General features: G+C 42.8%; 1 protein-coding gene across 1 annotated transcript in view; it reads left to right on the plus strand.

The window, feature by feature from the left end:
* Positions 1 to 20,153, plus strand: part of IMPG1 (interphotoreceptor matrix proteoglycan 1) — a 128,012-nt gene that overhangs the window by 78,566 nt on the left and 29,293 nt on the right. The window contains exon 11 of the mRNA XM_025200084.1: positions 3,801 to 4,304. Within this exon, the coding sequence (XP_025055869.1) occupies positions 3,801 to 4,304 (504 nt within the window). The remainder of the gene's footprint in view (positions 1 to 3,800; positions 4,305 to 20,153) is intronic.

Genomic DNA, 20,153 nt, shown 5'->3' on the forward strand with positions numbered 1-20,153 from the left:
GGGGGTTAACACCTGCAAGCAGCCTATATCTTTTGAATTTAAGATACTCACTGCCTAACTTCAAAAGAGCTCACTATTCCAAATAGAATTTAAAAAATATGACAGTCCTTAATTTTATTTTAAATAAAATCAGTTAAAGTACAGATTAAGATTTATATTTTATTCCTCTATTTGTTGGTGATAATCTATTTATTGAGTGTGGGTAGATGCTTCTCTTAGTAAAACAAGAAGGTCAAGTGATCATTTTAGTACCATCTAACAGGTAGATTTTCTGAATCTCTCCAATTCTGCGTCTTGGGCAGCAAGCCAGAACTGAAAACAGCTCTGTTGAAAACATTTAAAAATAAAACTTGAAAACTTGCAATGTTAAAATTAAGTTTTTTCCCGCACTTGTAATTGATATTTTTATCCAAATACCCTTAAACTGTTTGCCAAAATAATTTTAAAATACATCTTCTAATATAGCTACATGTTCTTAATTAAAATCTTTTTGTTAAATAATAAAGATGATTAAAGTTAATATTATTTTAAAATATCAATTAACAAGTGTGGAAATTTTGTGAAAGGTAAAAATGATAAGATTGTCAGTTTTGTTTCGTTTATTTTCTTTGGGGGGAGACTTGATGAAAAAAATCCATTAAAAAAAAAAAACTAGCTTTTTGCTTATTTGTGCCTAAATTGGTTTTATCCCACTCCTTGAATTAGGAATGGGTCAGTTCTCCACAGACCTCTCACATTTCAGCTGAATACATAATAAGCAAAAGGCTACGTATAAACTCCAGCTTTACTTATGGTTGCAATTAAAAAATGAAATGTACTCCTCTCGTCCATTAACATTGACTTTTCATTGTCATCTGAAAGAAGACAATATGAAATTATCCTACTGAGATTTGGTGAAGTAATTCACATAACTGAAATACTGAGAGGTAGTTAGCCATGTTAGTCTTAAATCAAGCAAAAGGCAAGACAGAGTTGCACCCTGAAGACTGGCTAATTCAGCGATGTATAAGCTTTCATAAACAAGAGCTTGTTTTTCAGATGCTATCTTAGAACTGGAGTATTAACATGGATGGTTATGGCTTGCTGAGGAAAGATGGGCAGGGAGAAATGGAAATTTGCTTTGCATATTAAAAATCTACATGTTTGTTTTGAAGTGCAGAATGAAAGTGGAGGTATATGTGTTAAAAAATCACTGGGTTAAGGTGAAAAGGGAAAAGAGTGAGGTGCCCCAGTTGGTGTCAGCTATAGACATTCAAAATCAGGAGGATCCTTTTCTTTTTTTTCTTTTTTTAAACTAACTAACTGAAGTATTCAAATCACAGGACCTAGTGGATATGGGAGACTTATTACCAAGATGACTCCTGGGATTGTGACACAGTAGTGCACAAGACAGTCTAGCAAGTTCTTACAATTTGCTGGGTAAAACCTTTTCTAGTAATAGTAGAGAAACTGACTGGGGGAAGGCAGTCATTTCTTACTATCAGGCAGGAATTCATTGAATATCTGAAAGTCAGGTCCTTGGCAGATGTTACAAATATGATTCAGTTAATCACTGTTTAAGCAGTAATTAATCAGTTAATCACTTCTTAAGTAGTAACCTGGCCACACATTCATGCAGTTAATGGCACAATAAAACAGGGAATAAGCCACAAATTTATTACACAAAATAATAATGCCTTAAATAATTCCCATCATGCCTTAAACTGAATGCTTGTCCAGATTGATCAACTGACCAATGATCCCAGCCTAGGGTGCATAGGAAGCCATTGGCTCCAGTCACCCCCCGGGGGCTGAGAGCACTAGTCAGCTGATGAGCGCTCCCAGCCTCAGGAGCATACCAAAATCAAGGGCTCCAATGCACTCATGAGGCTGAGAGCCCTCATCAGCTGACTAATACTCTGATCTGGGTGCCCCAGGCAGCTGGCTTGCTCCTTGCCAATGCAGGGGCAGCCTGGAATCATAATAAGGCACAATTGGAACCTGATCCCTGAGCCCACAATTACACCTCCTGTCTTGCATGTGTAGCACAGCAGGAGGCACAATGATTGGAATTGCAGATCATATCGCATCATGTCCTTAACTAAATGTCTGCCAGGGGCCTTAGAGGCAACTTGTGTGGCACTGATCATGAAATAATAGCACTTATGATCCTATATTAAGGAAGAAGGGAAAACAGAAAATTTAAAACATTGGTCTTCAGAGGACTGACTTCCTCTCATTTTAGAGCCATGGACTGACATACTGTATTTAATCAAATAGAAGATGACCTTGATTATAAGGTCACCCCCTAATAATTAGATTCTCTATATGGAAAATTGATGAATTGGTTATCACTTTCCAGGTATAAAATCTAATTATTGGAGATTTGTCTTAAATTTGTCTACCTCCCACTGCTACAGCAAGGAAACTAAATTGGAAGGGGTCAGTTAGCCCTTTTTTTGCTTTCTGCTTCCCCCCCAAGATTTTCCCCTGGCAACCTGTTCCCCCTCTCTCTACTGTCGGACCTTGCTCTCCCTGAGCACATGGAAGTGAGGGGCAAATTTTAAAACAGTAACCTTGAAATTAAACATGGCTGTAACAATTTGCATACCCATGCACTTAGTTTATCGACAATTGATGTGTGTTACCTCTTTTTTTGAAACTTTGAAACTGCTGCAAGTTTTACGCAGGTACTCCATAAACACTTTTGAGCAGCACTTTGGCATCTGCTTATATGTAATATGAATTATGTATGGTATTGGTCCAAAGCCAAAGGCTCATGATTTACTCCATAGTTCACTGAGCTGGGCTCCATCAGTCAACAGCATTTCAAGCCATGGTGACTCCATGACTGAGTACTGTTTGGTATGTGTGTGTATCCCAGATATCTCCCACAAAGGATGTGTGCGCTAATTAGCCCCCTGCTCTCAACCAAAACCAGGTGTTCTTGTCACAAGTCCTAGGATGCTCCAAAAACATATATGTAGGTGAGGCGCAGGGCAACCTGATCTGGCTTCACCCCACGGAGGGTGGGACCACACTAATCATATACACCAGGCGGAGAGAAGGGCTGACAGAGAGATTCTGGGCGAGTATTATGGCTTACCACGACTATAAAGAGAGTTGGCAGGGAGGAGAACTGAAGTCAATGGGCACAGGCTACACTAACCTGTTCTTGTAGTAGGTTCCTAACAGTAATGTTTGCCAAATGTGGGTCATATGTTTTATAGTCATGCTCAGTGTTGGCTGCATTTAATCAGCTTCATAGTTGGCTTCCATTGCTGAGCACATGTTGCTTTGGCAGCAGTTTAATGATAAACAATGTATTTAGTGAGATTTTGTTGTATGTGATTATAAGATGAGGGGGCTTTTTTCCCCCATGCCAATTTGGAGGCGGGCTGAGGGAGGGAGAGGAGAATCTTTGTCTTGTATTTGAATAAATATATTTAAGAATTTAAAAAATGTGTTCATATGCCAAAATATTGGAATGACTGCCACTGAGCCAGTTTTTAGCAGCCAGACACTGGGCGCGTTTACACATGCCCTAGACTGTGCAGTAACCACTATTACTGCACAGCCCTGGTGGTGCACAGGTCACTTGCAACCTTACTGCACAGTAGCAATAAGCTACTATATCACGATTCATGCCTGTCGACACTACAGTGCCATAGCAACAAGCTATGTCTCCACAGCTCATTGCTACAGTGACATAGCATTTCATGTAGACGTGCACACTGTGTCTAAGCTTTATGCCCTCTCTAATAATGAAAATTAAATATAGTAAATAAAAATACCTTCTAAAATATTTTTTCTTTCATTAGGTGACCCTAGTCCAGCAACAGTGGATTGGATAGGAGTCAGCTTGGTCATTGAATATAGTACTGGAACCCCTATGTTAAGTGGAGCTATCACTGTTCCTGAAGATTTCAGTAATTTTATTTCACCAAAACCTATATTTTCTACTGAACTATCTAAGTCCAAACCTTTTACAGAACAGGAAATTGAAGACATAAATGTTATTACTGATCAGCATAGCTTCACAGTGCCTTTCAGTATTCTAGATAGCACTGATAGTCCTGTAAAACCAGAGGACTCCGTTTTACTTCCTCCATCAGATGAATCAGCCAGCAGTGATTTAAGTCCAGAAGAATCTGAACTGCCAACTGTGCAGGTTATCACACTGGCAGCCTATACTGATGGTAGATATACACCACCTAATTTTCTGCAAGACAGTGATCAAAAGAGTGAAGCGGAAAGGAAGAAAGACCAAACTATTAGCGCAGAATCAACTCATAAGGAAGGTGACCAAGATCTTTTTGGACAAGGTAAGTTGTAAAACTTCATCTTTTACATGAAGTTAAAGAGAGCTGCCTTTATTGCACATAAAAAAACCAGTTTAGTGGGTACTCTAGATTTTTCCTTACATTTGCATGTTGAGTTGCATCTGACTGAATGTCTCTATCAAAGTACAAAAAAAAATCCTTCCTGGGTTTGTTTGTTTGTTTTGCTGCCTATTCCAAATGAACTTGTCTTTGAAGATTATTAAAGTGAAAATCACAAATTCTTAAGGTAAGCCAGGATTTTTGTAAGGGATTCTTCCCCCTCATATATAAATTTCTACAACAGAAATCAATACCCTCTGGGATCAGCTCAGCAGGCTCTATGTTCTAAGGCAGGGGCAGGCCGGATCTGACTGGCAGTGGACTCCATTTCCCAGCAGCCCCTGCCTGCATGGCTGGGGCCAGGGTTTCCATGGAGACTGGCCCCAGCAGCACTGGCAGGCAGCAGCAGCAACAGCCTCTTCCTGGTGGGGGGACTGACGGGGGCTGTGCTGCGGGCAGGAGTAGGACGGGCTCAGCTGCCGCTGCCCGTGGAGGGTGGACAGTGGTGGTGGTGGCAGCAGTGCCCCTGAGAAGGGTAGCTATGGGGGGCTATGGGTAATTTTTGGGTGGCTATAAGTTCTGCTAGTGCTGCCCCTGCTGGCAGAGTGGACGGCAGGGTGCAGAGCTGCTCTGGAGCCCAGCTGGGATCTTGCAATCCAGTGACAGAGCGATCCAGACCAGTGCAGAGCCAGTGCACCCCTTGAGAGTGTGGCCTGTCAGGCCACGCTCCCTGTTTAGGCAGTGGGCAGGGGGGCAGGCAGGAGCGCTGGTGACCTCCCTGCAAGTGCCAGCTGGGGAGCCGTGGGACTTCTGGAAGCAGCATGGCTGCTTTTTGGTGAGTGGGATCAGCTGCAGGGAATGCAGCCTCCCCCCCCCCGCCCCCGACTCAAGAGGCACCAGTTGCCCATGGACAGAGCCATGATCTACAGCCTACACGATCTGGGCAGCGCCATGCAGGCAGTGGATCATGGCTCTGCCCCTGTTCCTGTCCACGCTCCAGCCTCACACTATCACAGCATGGCGGCTACTGAGGTCTCCATGGAAACTGGTCCCAGCCACACGGGCAGGGGCTGCTGGGAAATAGAGTCCGGCCACCGGTCAGAGGCACCATTTTGCTCACCCCTGTTCTAGGGGGCAAGAAATGCTTCTCCTCATGAATCAACTGTAAAATATACTTGAAATTGGAGTCTGTAATGACAAAATTGCCATTAATAAAAGTTTTTGCAAACACATTGTCCCTTTTGCTTATGCTGAGAAGCACTTTTCCTCTTTCAAAACTCTCAGATTGCTGAGCTGATCAAAAATATAGTTCCCATTTAAATAGTAGTAACAACATCAGCAGAAAATTATAACATTTACAGATGAAAATCTGGATTCATTTCTCATTCACTTACTGATTTGTGGACCCTGTATCACAAATCTACATGGTATGCCTGGATTTTGCATTTTGCTAAGTAAGTGGAAAATACTGTAGCCAGATAGCTTCCTATTTGCTACTTTTCTAAAGCAGCAAAGCAGCATTATTTCTTCAAAATACAGAATATCTTATGCTGAAGAAATTTGTTCCACTTTTCAAACCTCAGATGATGAAGAATTTGTTCAATGTGTTGAAATACATTTATTACCAAATATATGTACCCCAGGTTGTCTTCTTTGGAAGAATCATCCAGCTGCAGTGTAGAACCATAGCTCCCTGGTGGAGTCTGCTATCTCAGCACCACAATGGGAAATTTTAATTCCATTTTAATTCCATATGCTTAAATGATGCTGAGTAACAATATATCTCTCACGTAATAGTTCATATTATGCACTAACTTTTATAATGAAAAAAGAATAGATCCAAACTGAAGTGAAAGACAGCAGAAAAGGAAAAGAAATAATTTGCTAATTTAGTTTTATTATACAAATTCTTCCCAGATAACATGGAACCATGATTTTTTTCATTAATGTTGTTTTAGCTAGTTATATTATCTTGCTCATGAAAAAATATTATGGAATTTTTAAAATTGTGGATGGATGTAGATTTTGCCCTCAGTATAGCAATGTTACCTTTGAGTTGTGTGCTTCAGTAGTATTTGCAAGTGCTGTGCACCTTGTGGGAATGAGCCATTTATGCACAGTAGAACTGAAAGTTGTAGTAAAGCTTATCCAGTTTTGGCTTCTCATTCCCACCCAGCTTTGACATTGGCTATGTTAGAGCCTAAAAGTCCACAAAAAGCTAGTTGTCAGGGGTATTTTTCGAAATATGAGGTGTAATACTTGTCATTCCTGTTTATCTGTCTACTGTATTCAAGGACAGAGTCTTGTCTAATGGTGGACTATGTTATAAAGACTCCAAATCAGAGATTCTGAAAGCATCTCTGCTGAAGATAGAGAGATTGTATAGGGAACAAAATTGAAAAGCTTTTGCCCTTTTCACTACTTCTGACAATTCCAGCAGTATTCCATCTGCACAGTATTCTTTGGAGTTTGTTTCCTCCAGTTATTCATACTTATTATAGTATTTTATTTATATTTGAAATATTTAAAAATGTACAGCTTTTATGTCATGAATGTTCTTAAAGACTATGTTGCTGATGATAGTCTGCAAAAAGAAGGCAAAAAGAATTGGTGGGGGGCATGTTTAGAAGCTCCTGTCTTTCTACCCCAAACATGGTTGCATTTCAGTTATGGACGTGTTCGAAAGAGGTAGAAAAGCCCTTCAGGATTGTTTTGATGTAAGATTGCTTTATCTCTTACTAACTATTGATCAGATATTCAAATGAGTGGAGAAAAACACAGGGATAGGTTCCAAATGACAGACTACATCTTTGGTAAACCCAAAGCAAGGGTTTTTCAAGTGTACCCAAGACAGGACTCTGCTTTACAATCCTCAACTTCGTGTAGTTTCTTCTTAGTCAACCCACAGGGTTCAACTCATCCTCCCAGCATTCCACAGTGAGAGACAAAGCGGGCCCAAAGAGAGACCTCACTGTTAAATCCTTAGCGATCCTCTTGCCCCATAGCCATAGGTACAAGAGCCACCAGCAAAATCTAAGCATTCTTGTGAGCTGCCTTTAGTTCTGACAGTTCCTATAAAGTACTGGATATTCATGACCTATGTGCTACACCAATCAAGCTAACTGTACCTGCCTGACATTGTGAGGAAAAATTATTTTTGTCCCTGGTAGGAGTAAAATCCTTCTTGATCCCCAAAGGGGATGATCAGTCAGACCCATGGACTCCTAAAATCCTAATGAATAATTTATTAAATAAATAGCAGTTCCTATGCTATGGATAGAGGGCAGGACATGGAAGCTAGAAACACCCAGAAACAAGCAAATATTTCTAGTTTTCCCCTCCTTTGAAATTTGGACAATCAACTTGCCTACTTTTTCTAGCTAGTCAAAGGGAGGAAGGGGCCTATACTTTCCATTTCACTCCCATCTTCCTCCTTCTGTGGATTCTTCCTCACCTGCAATCTAATCAAGTCTCTCACCCAGTGAGACAGACTGTCAATTAATAATTCTCTTTCCCTTTGATATCTGTCTCTCTCCTTTCAAACCAACTGACCTTTTAAGAACTTTCTTCATAGCGCACGTTTGTCTATGCAACTTGCTGTGCAGCAGGCATAACCCTTGCTGTCCATTGATTTAATCTCCTCTTCTATATCCTTTTTATGACATCCTTATTACCATATCCCAACAAATTTTACTTACTACTCTCTGCATTTGCTCATAACTAACTCTGTGGAAATTCAAGATCCTGATTTTTCCCTTCTTTGATTTATCTTTTACTCTAACTTATAAATCCAACTATATTATATTTCCTATTACTGAGGCTGCTCAAGTCCATGAGTAGTCCAAGTGAGAGCTAAGTTAGGCATAGTGCTGAAATACCTGTTAAATGAGGACTGCAATCAACTCAAAACACACTTCAGTTCTACGTCCCTCCCTTACATACTGTCATGGGATGCTCTACAGTGGCCATGGACAGGTGTTCTTTTCTAGCAGAATGAAATTCTTACCACAAAGAAATAGTCCAGGAGCTGTAGTGTACATGCCAGGTGAGCTCTTTAGCCAGGGGACACAGGAAGACTCCTTCATAGATGATTCATAGATGCTAGGGTCAGAACGGACCTCAACAGATCATCAAGTCCAACCTCCTGCCTGGGCAGGAAAGAGTGCTGGGATCAGATGACCCCAGTCAGATGCCTAGCTAGATGCCTATCCAGCCTTCTCGTAAAGACACCCAAAGTAGGGGAGAGCATCACCACCCTTGGAAGCCCATTCCAAATTTTGGCCACCCTTACCGTGAAGAAGTTTTTCCTGATGTCTAGCCTAAATCTGCTCTCTGTCACTTTGTGACTTGTTCCTTGTTACCCCAAGAGGTGCCCTGGTGAACAGTGCATCTCTGATTCCTTGCTGTGCCCCGCTAATTAATTTGTAGGTGGACACTAAATCACCTCTCTACCCTCTCTTGCAAAGGCTGAAGAGGTCCAGGTCCCTTAGTCTCTCCTCATAGGGCTTGGCCTGTAAACCCTAAACCATACAAGTGGCCCTCCTCTGGACTCTCTCAAGGCTATCCACCATCCTTCTTAAAGTACGGCAGCCTGGGCTACTTCCCTTACTTGACAGCCTGTCTTCACCCCTGCCTGAGAAGGGGCAGGCTGTCAAATGGCAGTTGGCAGCTGCTGAAAAGAGGTTTCATCCCATGAAGAATTTCCTCCCTGCCCTGTCCCCTTCCCACCAAGCAACTATTACTGGGATGGGGAGCCATTCATCCCAGCAGGAACCCTCCCATTTCCCCCAGCAGGAAAACATCTCCCACCACGAGGTCACCTGCAGCTGTAACCAGGGGAGTACAGAAGACAGGGGACCATTCTCCTGCAGTGGCAATGCTCTCCTAGCCTGTCACCCCCTCCCACGCTCCTGAGTGGACCCAGGCTGGGGGCGACATTCTCCCATACCACCAATCCTCCTGAAGCCTTGCAAGGGCTACCACCATGGAGTGCAGAGGGTGGATGGCCACGGGCAACCCTCCTATGTTCTCTCTGTAGGAGAACACCTCCCCCCAACCCCACCAGTCAGCTGACTGGCAGGAGAGGGACAGCAGGCAGCTGCCATGACTACCTCAATTATTGGAGAGGAAGGTGCAAAAGTGGCTGAAAGTAAGCTTAGCCTCTTTACCCCTGCCAAGCTTCAGGTGCTGTGCTTCAGTTTGTACTGATGGAATATAATTTCTACACAAAATTAGGGAAATTACAATTATATATAGGCCTGTGCGCAATACTCAGAGCATGATGCTAAAGCTTTAAATGTTAAAGGGTGTTTACATATGAGGGTTCAAATGCCACCTAGTCCAGTGATTCTCAATCAGACACACTGGGATGCCTTGAGATCCTTTCAAGATTGCCACACAATGTTAGCATGTTTAGGTGTGCAAACGTGAATCATGCAATGAGCCCAGAGATGTCAAATAGGAATCTAGAGTGTTAAAAACATTCTGAGCAGTTGTTTGCTTTCTGAGTTTTGGCCACAAAAGCATTACTCTTACATACTGTCATGGGACGCTCTACAGTGGGTAATAAAGCATTTCTCTATTATTTTTCTGTAGTAAAAAAACAAGTGAAAACTAAGAGCCTGTGTTTTCTGAGGGGTGTCTTGAATCTATCTGCCTCAAGTCTCAAAGGCTAAGAACCACTGCTCTACTCAAACATGGCTCCTGTTCACTGTAGTTTCTTCAGAAATTATCTGCTATGATACTTTTATTTTTTTCTTTGCAAGGGGAGCAAAGGTGTCCCTGTCTCTTTCTCAGATCGCTGCTAGCTAGCCTGACACCCATGATTTTGTTTCTTCATATTTTGGCTTCCCATTTAAGTTTAACACATCTTACCAAAATTCCTCCATGTAAATGATTTTCTGTTTTCTCTATTTCTTTTTACAATCTTCCATACCAAACAGATCATATATATACAAGTCAAAGGGGAAAACCCACATGAAACCTTAGAAACTGACAAAGAAATAATAAAATACCTCTATTCTGAGTTAATGGAACTTCTTAAAAAAGAATAGAGTACATTTTAATTTAAAAGCCTTTAATACATTTTATTACATAGGTGAGTATTTGCCTCAAAATCCCTAGCATTGTACGCAAAATAGTATTTCTGGTAGCATCATTCCCAGTGATACAACCTTGGCATGCAGTTATGGAAGATGGTTTTGTCCCTTTAGTATATAATGGTCAGCACTCATTGCTGGCCACAATCCAAACATTTTTCTATTATATGTGTATACATTTCTATAGTCATTGGCCTGAATTGGCCTCCTAGCTCCCTAGAAATGCCTATGAAAAGGAAAACCACCCTATGAAGACCTCCTCACAGTTTTCCTAGGGTCATTGCAGAACAGCTGAATTCTACTGATATTACCATATTTGGAGAATTCTTCCAAGCTCCAGATCATCCCCAGCAGCCTGCTGGTTCATGACGGTAAAAAGTTCCCTTTAACCTGACACTCCACTTGCCAGGATCTTAGACATGAGATCTAAAAGGAAAGCACATTATTGGTCTCTCACAAGCACTACAACAGATTCTTCAGGGTTTGGAATTCACACCAGGCTACGACCAGACACAGGGAAATTTTTCATTTGCCAGTCACCAGTATCAAAAGGTAAGGACTCTTCTGTTTTCAGTACTATTTCTTTCAGTTTTCATGCATTCTATTATATCAAGCTGACAAGCTTCTCTTCATTATTTTCCATCAGATTCTCTGTGCACACTTGCACCGTTTCTAATTATCACTGAGTGCAATTAGATGGATGAAGAATGCTTTTCATTGGGATGCTACCTGATCTGCTCCTCTACTGGACTGAATAAGTAAATCTAGCCAATATATATCAAGCTTTATAATAAAGACTTTGATTAGTCTGAAGAAGCCCAATACCATGGCTTGGTCCCATGGCAGCCCCAAGCCCCCCCCCATGGGATGCCAGGCCTCTTCTCACCAGGTCCTGTACTGGAAGAAAGGGTCTGTGGGCCCAATCCAGCCCTCAGGGCCAGCCCTGCACCATTCAAATGGCCCATGGACCAGTCCCACACCATGCATCTAGCTCATGGGGCCAGACTAATTTAATGCCCCTGACCTAGATAAAAGGCCCGGAGCTAATGGAAATCTAGTACCTCAAGGCAGGCAAAAATCTGGGTATCTTCCTCTTCCACTCAGGAAGGTACTTTTGGATCTGGGTGGATTTCATGACAAGGTGGAAGAGAAGAAATATTCTGAGCTAAGTAAACATACCAGCTAAAGCTGGGGGAAGGGAAGGAAGGAGTTGGGAATAAGAGTTTAGGACAGCCACTGCTATGCTCTCCCTCACCCCATAAGACCCAGAGTAGGGTAAACCTAGAGGATTCAAAGGGAGCAGCTTGTCCTCCATCCTGCTCTAAAAGTGTGAGTGAAAAGGGCATCCCAGAGGCCACAGCATGTAACTATACACCATGCAGCAACTACTCCCTCTCCCCACAACAGCTGCAACCAGTGACAGACTTCATAACACCCTCTTCAGCAATCTATGCAGCTCTAAGAGTTAGATGGAGTTTTTTAATACAGAAAAGTTTATAGCATAAAAATTGCCTTAGACATATTCCCTCAGTAAAACTTCCTACAGAATCCTAAGAAAAGGATTTGCACTCTACTAACCTAGGGATAGGTACAATTGTTGCTATTTGAGCCCCAAATACTACCAAATGGAAGATAAATATGCAAAAGCAACATTTTCTAGTAATTTTACTAATAACTATGAATACATCACACAACATGAAAAAGTGTGGTGGTGATGTTGTTGCTGTGATAGTCCAGGAAATATGTAAGAGGCAAGAATTCTTGTGGGCGATATTAAATTGTGTTTGCTGTGTCTATCCCAACCATGCAATTGGTCCAATAAATGATATCACCCACAAGAATATTGCCTGTCACAATATACACAAATGTACTTGTAAGCCAGCCTTAAAAATGCTATCTTTGGGGATACAGAAATTAGGGAGCAAATTTGTACCCAGTTCCCTGAAGACCTGCAGTGGGCCCCTGCCACCACCTGGGAGAGCTACAGGCTTCCCCTGAATACTAGCCCAGGGCTGGCAGGAAGCACTGGCCCCCCCAGGAGCTTCCTTTGCTGGGGTGGGGACAATGTCCCCCTGCCAGCAGCAGCTCCTAGCCCTGCCTCCCTGCTCAGGGGCATGAGGCTTGGAAAAAACTGCAGGGGAGAGGCAAGTCTGAACTCCCTGCCCCAATCTACCAGTGGGGCAGCTAGCAGCTAGCTTGCTGCTAGCTGCCCACCAGCACATCAGGGTGGGGGGCTGGGACCTGTTCCACCCCTGCAGCTCTTTCCAAGCCCTGTGCCTCAATCACCTGTTCCCAGCCAGACCTGGGCTGTGTGGGGAAGTCTGCATGTGCAGCCCTGAGCTGGATGGGGACTGCCCAAAACAGGACAGTCTCCAGCCACATCCAGGCTGCATGTGCTTCCCCATGCAGCCTGGGGCTGGCTGGGAACTGTCCCAATCAGAGGCAGGTCCCAGCCAGCTTCAGGTTGGGCAGGGAACTGTCCCCATGCAGGGAGCTCCCAGCCCTGCTCTGCGATCACAATTGTGATTGCAGAACAGAGGCTGGAAACAAGCTCCCAGCCCTCACTCTGTGATTGTAGAATGGGGGCGGGATGCTCCCTGTTGCTGGGACAGGGGGACATTGTCCCCACCCAGGCACGCAGGGTGCAGGCTGGAGAGCTTGCTCCCTGCCCAGCTCTGTGAGTGCAGAGCTGGGGGGAACAGGCTGGGGTGCTTGTTCTCCCTCACCACCCACCTTTAGCTCTGTTCTTGAGAAGCTGGGATGGGGAACAAGCTTCCCAACCTATTCCCCACCCAGCTCCATGCTTGTAGAGCTGCATGGGAAACAGTCAACCCAGCCCCCACCAGTAGGGAGCTCCCAGCACTAGCTCCAGGACCGTGGGGCTACTGCTGAGAGATGCCTCTCTCTCAGCACTGGCTCCACAACTGTAGCAGATTTTACTCCTGGTCAGATATCTACATGAATGCTACAGTGTTGTTACTAATCCTGAGTAAATTTGTTACTTGCATTTGCAGGCAGCAAATTTACTCAGGATTAGCAAGGTTTACTGTGAAGTAAGCAAGTGCACATGTAGATGCTCATGCGTACTTTGTAGTAAACTATGCTAATTCAAAGTTAAGCGTCTCATGTAGACATGCTCCCTGAATGTTATTCTTCCTTCATCCAGCATAAAATGCCAGTTCCCAGAAATATTGTATTCTTGTCAAGTGAAACTAATGGTTTGTTTTGACAAAGTACTTCAACAGACATTTTGGAGAGCTCATTATCCTTTCAGTATTAGGGGCTTTATTCATAATAAAAGCCCAACACTTTTAAGGGTGGATTAGTATTCGGGATAACTAAATTTCATATTCCATAAGGACAGAGGGGATATTCTGAGTATTAGAGCACCAGTCAATTTAAAAAACAAACAAAAAAATCCAAAAAATCTCCCAAACCCTAATGTCAAATATTCAATCGCCTGATATTAAATTGTGTTTGCTGTTTAGCACTTGGGAAAATAATCTAAAATGCATGTGCAGCTCTTGATCTGAACATGCATACAGACATTTTCATTTAGATTTCTCAGTCTGTACACATACCTTTGAAAAAAAATGGCTCTGACTGAATAGAACAAAAAACATCAAATAAATGCCTAACATAGTGTGACATTGCTATATTTCCATTAATTTATATAGGAAAGGAAATTCACGAAAGGACTAAACACTGTTACAAGTAATGATATCCAACATCTACAAGGAAGCACGAAATCTTTCCTCATGTTTTGTTCAATTATTCTCTGTGGTTTTTCTCCTAGCAGGTGAAAGTCTCATTTACCTAGAGGGATAGCATCATTCTTAGTGTCAGGATGCTATTTGATTAAAGGAAGTCTGTATGCAAAAGTCATTATAAAAATTAGTTTCACATTTGATTGCATTTCTGATAATGTTTCCCCCTCCATTTTTTCAAAGGATTCTTGCTTAAAAATATTCTAATCCTTTCAGACTGGTACATTGGCAAATAATGGCAGTTGGTGGCAGTAGATAATACATTTTCTTGGAGACTGCATATTTTGTAAATGAGTAGAAACTGCCATGTGAACTGCTCTATTATGGGATTTGAACACATATTAGGAGGGTATTTATAACTATTAGGGTGGCTGTGAATAGAAGCTGAAGGGTTAACTGTGTAAACCTAAATTACTACTAAATTAGCTAGGCATTTTTTTGCTGTCCCAAGGCTACACATGTACATCGGATCCCATTGTACCATAGTGCCAGTACAGGGGGAGCCCCAGTGAGATAATCAGAGTTCCCAGTTGAGGAAGTGCAGCGTCTGCTCCTGGGCTGACAGCCTGTCAGATGATGGTGTGCATACTGCACTCACCCAACTGGTAGTATAATCCTCACAACTACAGAATTGCACCTGGCACTGTCTGGCTGGGGGCCCTGATCACCTGAGCCCCTCAGCCTCTGGAGCACACAGGAGTCTTGAAAGTCTCCCGGCTGCTCCAGAGGCTGGGCACTGGCCAGTGGCCACATGGTTCAATTAAATGAGTGTTAAGAACAAGCCACAAAGTTATTACACATATTTTGTGTAATAACTTTGTGGTTTATTCCTGGTTTTATCATATTATTAATTGATTGAACAAGTGGCCAGGTCGCTACTTAAAGTGGGATTAACCAGTTAAACTTATTTTAAATGTAATCTCTGTCACTGACCCAAGTCAAGCTTCCCCAGATTTGTGAGTAATTCATCAGGTTGGCCTTCCCAGGTAAAATTGTTAGGCACGGAGAATATTTCAGGAGAAATGCAGTGCTTTGTACTAAATATATAGAATCATAGAAATTAGGGTTGAAAGGGACTGCCAGAGGTAATCTAACATCTAATCCAACCCCCTGCTCATATATATAGCAGGAGGGAGGAAAGATTGTGGCTGGATAGAACTTAGTCTGAAGCTACATAGAACTGTTAGTCTTCCATTTGTGTAGAACTTGACTTAAGCCTGTAAAGTTGTACTCCTTATTACACATATTAATCCATAGCACAGAAGCAGACATAGCCACCCCTTTAAATTACGGAAGTCAAGAATAACACGAGGTAATCATGTTAGAAACACAAGGAATCTCATAGTTCATATCTTGTACATATGCAAGAAACAATGATTTTTGTGGGTAATGCCTTTTACTGGGCCAACTGTATAGTTGGGAGGGATATAGACAAGTTTTTGGGGACTGCTAAATCCTTTGAAGTTTACTGTTACCAGATTTGCCCATTACTTTGGGGTGTGCTCATTTATTAGGGATACATTTCTAGAGCCTTTGTAATTCTATCAATGTGCTGCTTGTGTTACTTGTGTTTCTATACAGAGCTGTATTTTTCCATTCTGCAAGTACTCACCCCCAATGGAGCTATCTTGCAGAACTCAGTTTCAGTGGGTCTGGGTTCCTCCAGCCACCAAATCAGTCAAATACATACACACACACAGATTAATGTGGCACGCTTGACTCGGCTGGGTTGATCAGCATGTACAGGCTGGCACCCTCATATGCCAGAAATCAGTTCATTAAGGTAACAATAAAATGCAGTCTGACACAAGCACACAGGTGAACAGAATACCTCTGAATCCGGCTGGGTGTCCAGCTGACACCCTCATGGGCCAGCATTCAGTTCACTAGGGCACATCTGAGCCAAACTGGTTCAATCAGCCTGTACGAGCTGATCCCCTTATGTGTCTCAAACTTAGCACATCCCAATCTTTTGCCCTAACTGTCCTAGTAGTGGTAGCCTCTTGATGAGTGGACCCCACAGTATTTCTGGGCTTCATAGGGATCTTTGGCTTAGGTAAAAGAAGTGTTGCTGCAGAGCAAGTGGAGAAGGAGAAGTAGAGAAGGAAAAATACACCCGGTTACCACCAGTTTGACTATAAAAGGTATTTACTGCTAAGTATATGAAATGTATAATGGTACTAGTAGTAATAGACGTGCAAGGGAAAACAAACAAAACAATTACAATATTACCCTGGTTTAATTGAGTATTTCGGGAAACCTAGCTCAAGCTTAACTATTACAATTTAGGTTCAGAAAGCTATGACGAGAGAGAAAAAGAAAAAGAGAGAGTGAAAGAGAGAGAAAGACAAAGAGAGAGAGCAAGAGCTGGGATCTCACCATTCCAAGTCACTCGGGTGATCTGTTGACAAGCAAAGTTTCTAACACAATCATGGAAGGGAGACGATCTGTTTCTCTCAGCTTCTTGAGAATAACACTGGATGGTGTCAGAGAGATTTCTCTCTCTCGAAGCACACTGTTAGCTGCTTTACAACTTCCTTATATCCTTAGTCCAGCCTCTTCAAAGCATTCTTTTAATTATGTAAATCAAGAGGGTCCCAAGCCATAAATGACAGGGAAAATCCTGTTACATAAACAGTTTAAATTGAAATGAATTACCTTTTTCAGTGACAAGGGGTTATGTGGTTTGGAACATCTCAAGAAACTCATTAACGACCAGGAAAAACTAAGTTTTAAGGAGTAACCAGACACCTAGGAGCCAGCTTGAAATTATTATGAATATAGAAGTTATACTGGATACCACATTGTTTCTTCTCAGATGGCCTAGCTATGCTTGCACTGTGAAGTCAGTATCAGTGTTTTGTATTTTACCTGTTGTGAATAAGCCACAACTTAGCATGACTTTCAGATTTTACTGTAGTCTTTTAACAGACTTAAGGGGATTACTTGGCGTGGTCATAAACTTTGTGGGGAGACTTCCACCAGTCATCCTGGGCAAAGTATGACAGCATTTGTGGTCAGGGCTCCAACAGGCTGGATGCTGCGATAAACCCTTACCCATTGTTCAAATGTTGCCCATACCCTCTCTGACTCAGTCTCTTGCCTCAGGATTCCCTAACCCGGCAAGCGAGTTTTTTAGTCAATCAAGTTTAAATAGGCCTCCCATACTGGGACTGGGGCAAGCTGGGTGCCAGGGCTCCCTCAGGAACACAGAGCTGACGGGTAACATCTGGTAATATACCCTTCCTGGGATTATAGCAGTATCCAAAAGTTTGTCTGTGTCCCTCCCAACTGTACAATTGGCCTAATAAAAGATATCTACAAAAATTATTGCCTCTCATTTTTCCTGGACCATCATGGCTATATCATGACCCCTCTTAGCTCTGATATAATATCTTAGTCCTAACATTTAGGAGCCAGACTTTTCACTAATGCTTTGACTACTATGTTTTGCACAGAGTGGCTATAAATCAATTTAAACAAGGTCAATCCAAAAATAGCTGTTTAGCTTTGCTTGAGTGGCATACAACATTTGGAACTTACCTATCAAATTAATTTAGGATTCATCAACAGAGCCAAAACTGAAATATGCAATATCCTGAGGTCTCTTTCAAGTCTCTCTCAAAAACTGCTGGAGCCACCATATTTTGGTATATTCTTCCCTTTCTCTCTTGCGCACACATACAAGTTCATTATTATGAAAAATAAAATGATTGCAACCACCATTTCAAAGCATACTAGGTTAAGATAAAATATTTGGTTGTGGGGGTTGGGGCTTTTTGACAATTTCCAAATCCAGTGTCTATCTGGGCTACTGTTCCAACTGTACTGTAGGTTTCATGGAGGCTGACCTGCAAATGACCAGCTATCATGTCTATTTATTACCTAATTAAACTCATGGGCTAAGTACAGACAGTCAAAAAGCCTAAGGCTGAATTGAGTCAGTCTTTGCAGGTTAGTCTAAACTGCAGAGATTAAACTGAGAAGTGAACAGACATTCACTTTTGATTCAGGAAATGAATGCCTGGACCGACTCAGGCCAGAAGCTGGGGGTGCTAGAGCACACCTCCTGGCTTGCCAGCCACTGCCAAAGGGAAGGGACTGAAGCTTCAAGGTTTCCCCACCTTCCCTACTAGAACAGAGGGGGCATGGCCACTCCCCAACCCAGGGCTAGCACACTGGAGGGTGAGGGCTTAAATCCCCTCCCTGGCCCACATGGGACCCCAGCCTGGGTCTGCCTGAGCAGGGAGGCGGTGCCTGCAAGGGTTCTACCCCCCTGTTCCCTGGTCAAAGTGTAGAGAGGACAGCCCCTGCCAAACTGAGGAGGAGGTTGGGGGGAAAAGTGGCATTGAATTTATAAAAGCTTGAACAAAAATAGTCCTCTCTTTGAAGCGAGCATGTATTGAACAAAGCAATTTGCAACCTCAAGCACACAACAAAGAACAACCAAATATCTTTGCCTAAGCTAAGATACACCCAGTAAAACACAGTGAGAGCACACACAACTTAGTCTACCTTAAAATGGAATGTAACAAACCAAAAAGACAAGAGAAAGCCTTGCATGAGTCTTATGTAATCCTGAGGGCAGAGAGTCTCCTTATAGCCAGGTATTCAAAAAGCCCTTCTTGAGGAATCAGCAGGTGGGTCTTAGGTGCTGGTGGGGAGATCCCACAAGCCTCATCTCTACTTGGATTTTTACTGGTGCATTTGCACACCCTTCGGATGCCTCAACATTAGTATGCTTGTCACCTATAGCACCTTTGGCAGGCCTCTCAGTGTCTTTTCTCTCTTCTTAGGTAGGTATTCCAGTCTCCCACCTTTTATAGGTTCTGCTTTATACTGTAAATGTAGTTTACTGCTTTCTTTGGTCACACCAACCCAAGCAGTCTGGGACCCTCTCCTGTTCCCTTAGCACATACATGTGATGATTGTGCCAGGTCTTTGCCAACACCTCCCCAATCTCAGTCTGGTCCTGCACGGCTTGGTCCTGTGCTCACAGGTCCCTCCAGCCCCAGTTCCCCAGCCTCTTCCCCCTCCCCCATTGCCTGGGGAAGCTGAAGGGAATTACACCCCCTTGCCTCCCCTTATCAACTGCTTGCCTTTTTCAGTATCTGCCAGAGGTGGGAGGGGGTGGAGACTGCTGGTCTCCTGTCAGACCCCTGTCTGCTGCCAGTCCCTTTCAGGCTGTTCTGTCCCCCCAGCCCTGCCACCCTGAGCCCTGCCCCTCATCCCCTGCACTCCAGCATCGAGCATGGAATAGCCTGGCAGGGGCTGCCCCCCCGCCCTTCCCAGGCAGACCCAGCTCGGGTCCCTAACACATTTCCCACCACCACCCCTTTGTCAGCCAGCCCTCACTGCTCTGGGTAGATGCTGGGGGACTCTGAGTTAACTTGAACCAGGAAGGGGTCTGGGACATAAGTTTCAGAAACCGGTTTGACCCAAATCAGTTAAGTCTGATTCTACCATCAACCAGGTTTATCTTGAACCAATTTCAGCTGTTTTGAAACTGGTTTATGCACACTGAGCTTCTGTTCTGTTACAAGTTTAAACCAGTTTCTGATCACTTAAACTGGTTTATGTGTAATATCTGTCCCTAGCCCTGCTGTTTGGTATTCTTATAAAAGGCAGGAAACACTGGTGGGAAGGAGCATTTAAGACTGGATGATATTCAAGGATTTTTTTTTTTTTTTTTTTTTTTTTTTACTTTCTACATTTAATTTTTATTTTTTGTTTTTAGGGAACTCAGCTCTACATTCTTACATTAATTTGTATTTCATGCTACTTTTGTATTGTTTTTGTCATTGCACAGCCTAATAAACTGATACTACAGTACTGCATCTGAGTACTACATTGGTTATTACCAGTATCTATGAGAGAATCTGTCACTTTGTTTTATCATATCATGGGAAAAAGTAGGAAAAGTCCTT

Source organism: Alligator sinensis, unplaced genomic scaffold (genome assembly GCF_000455745.1).
Source record: "Alligator sinensis unplaced genomic scaffold, ASM45574v1 scaffold37_1, whole genome shotgun sequence".
NCBI classification, from domain to species: Eukaryota; Metazoa; Chordata; order Crocodylia; family Alligatoridae; genus Alligator; species Alligator sinensis.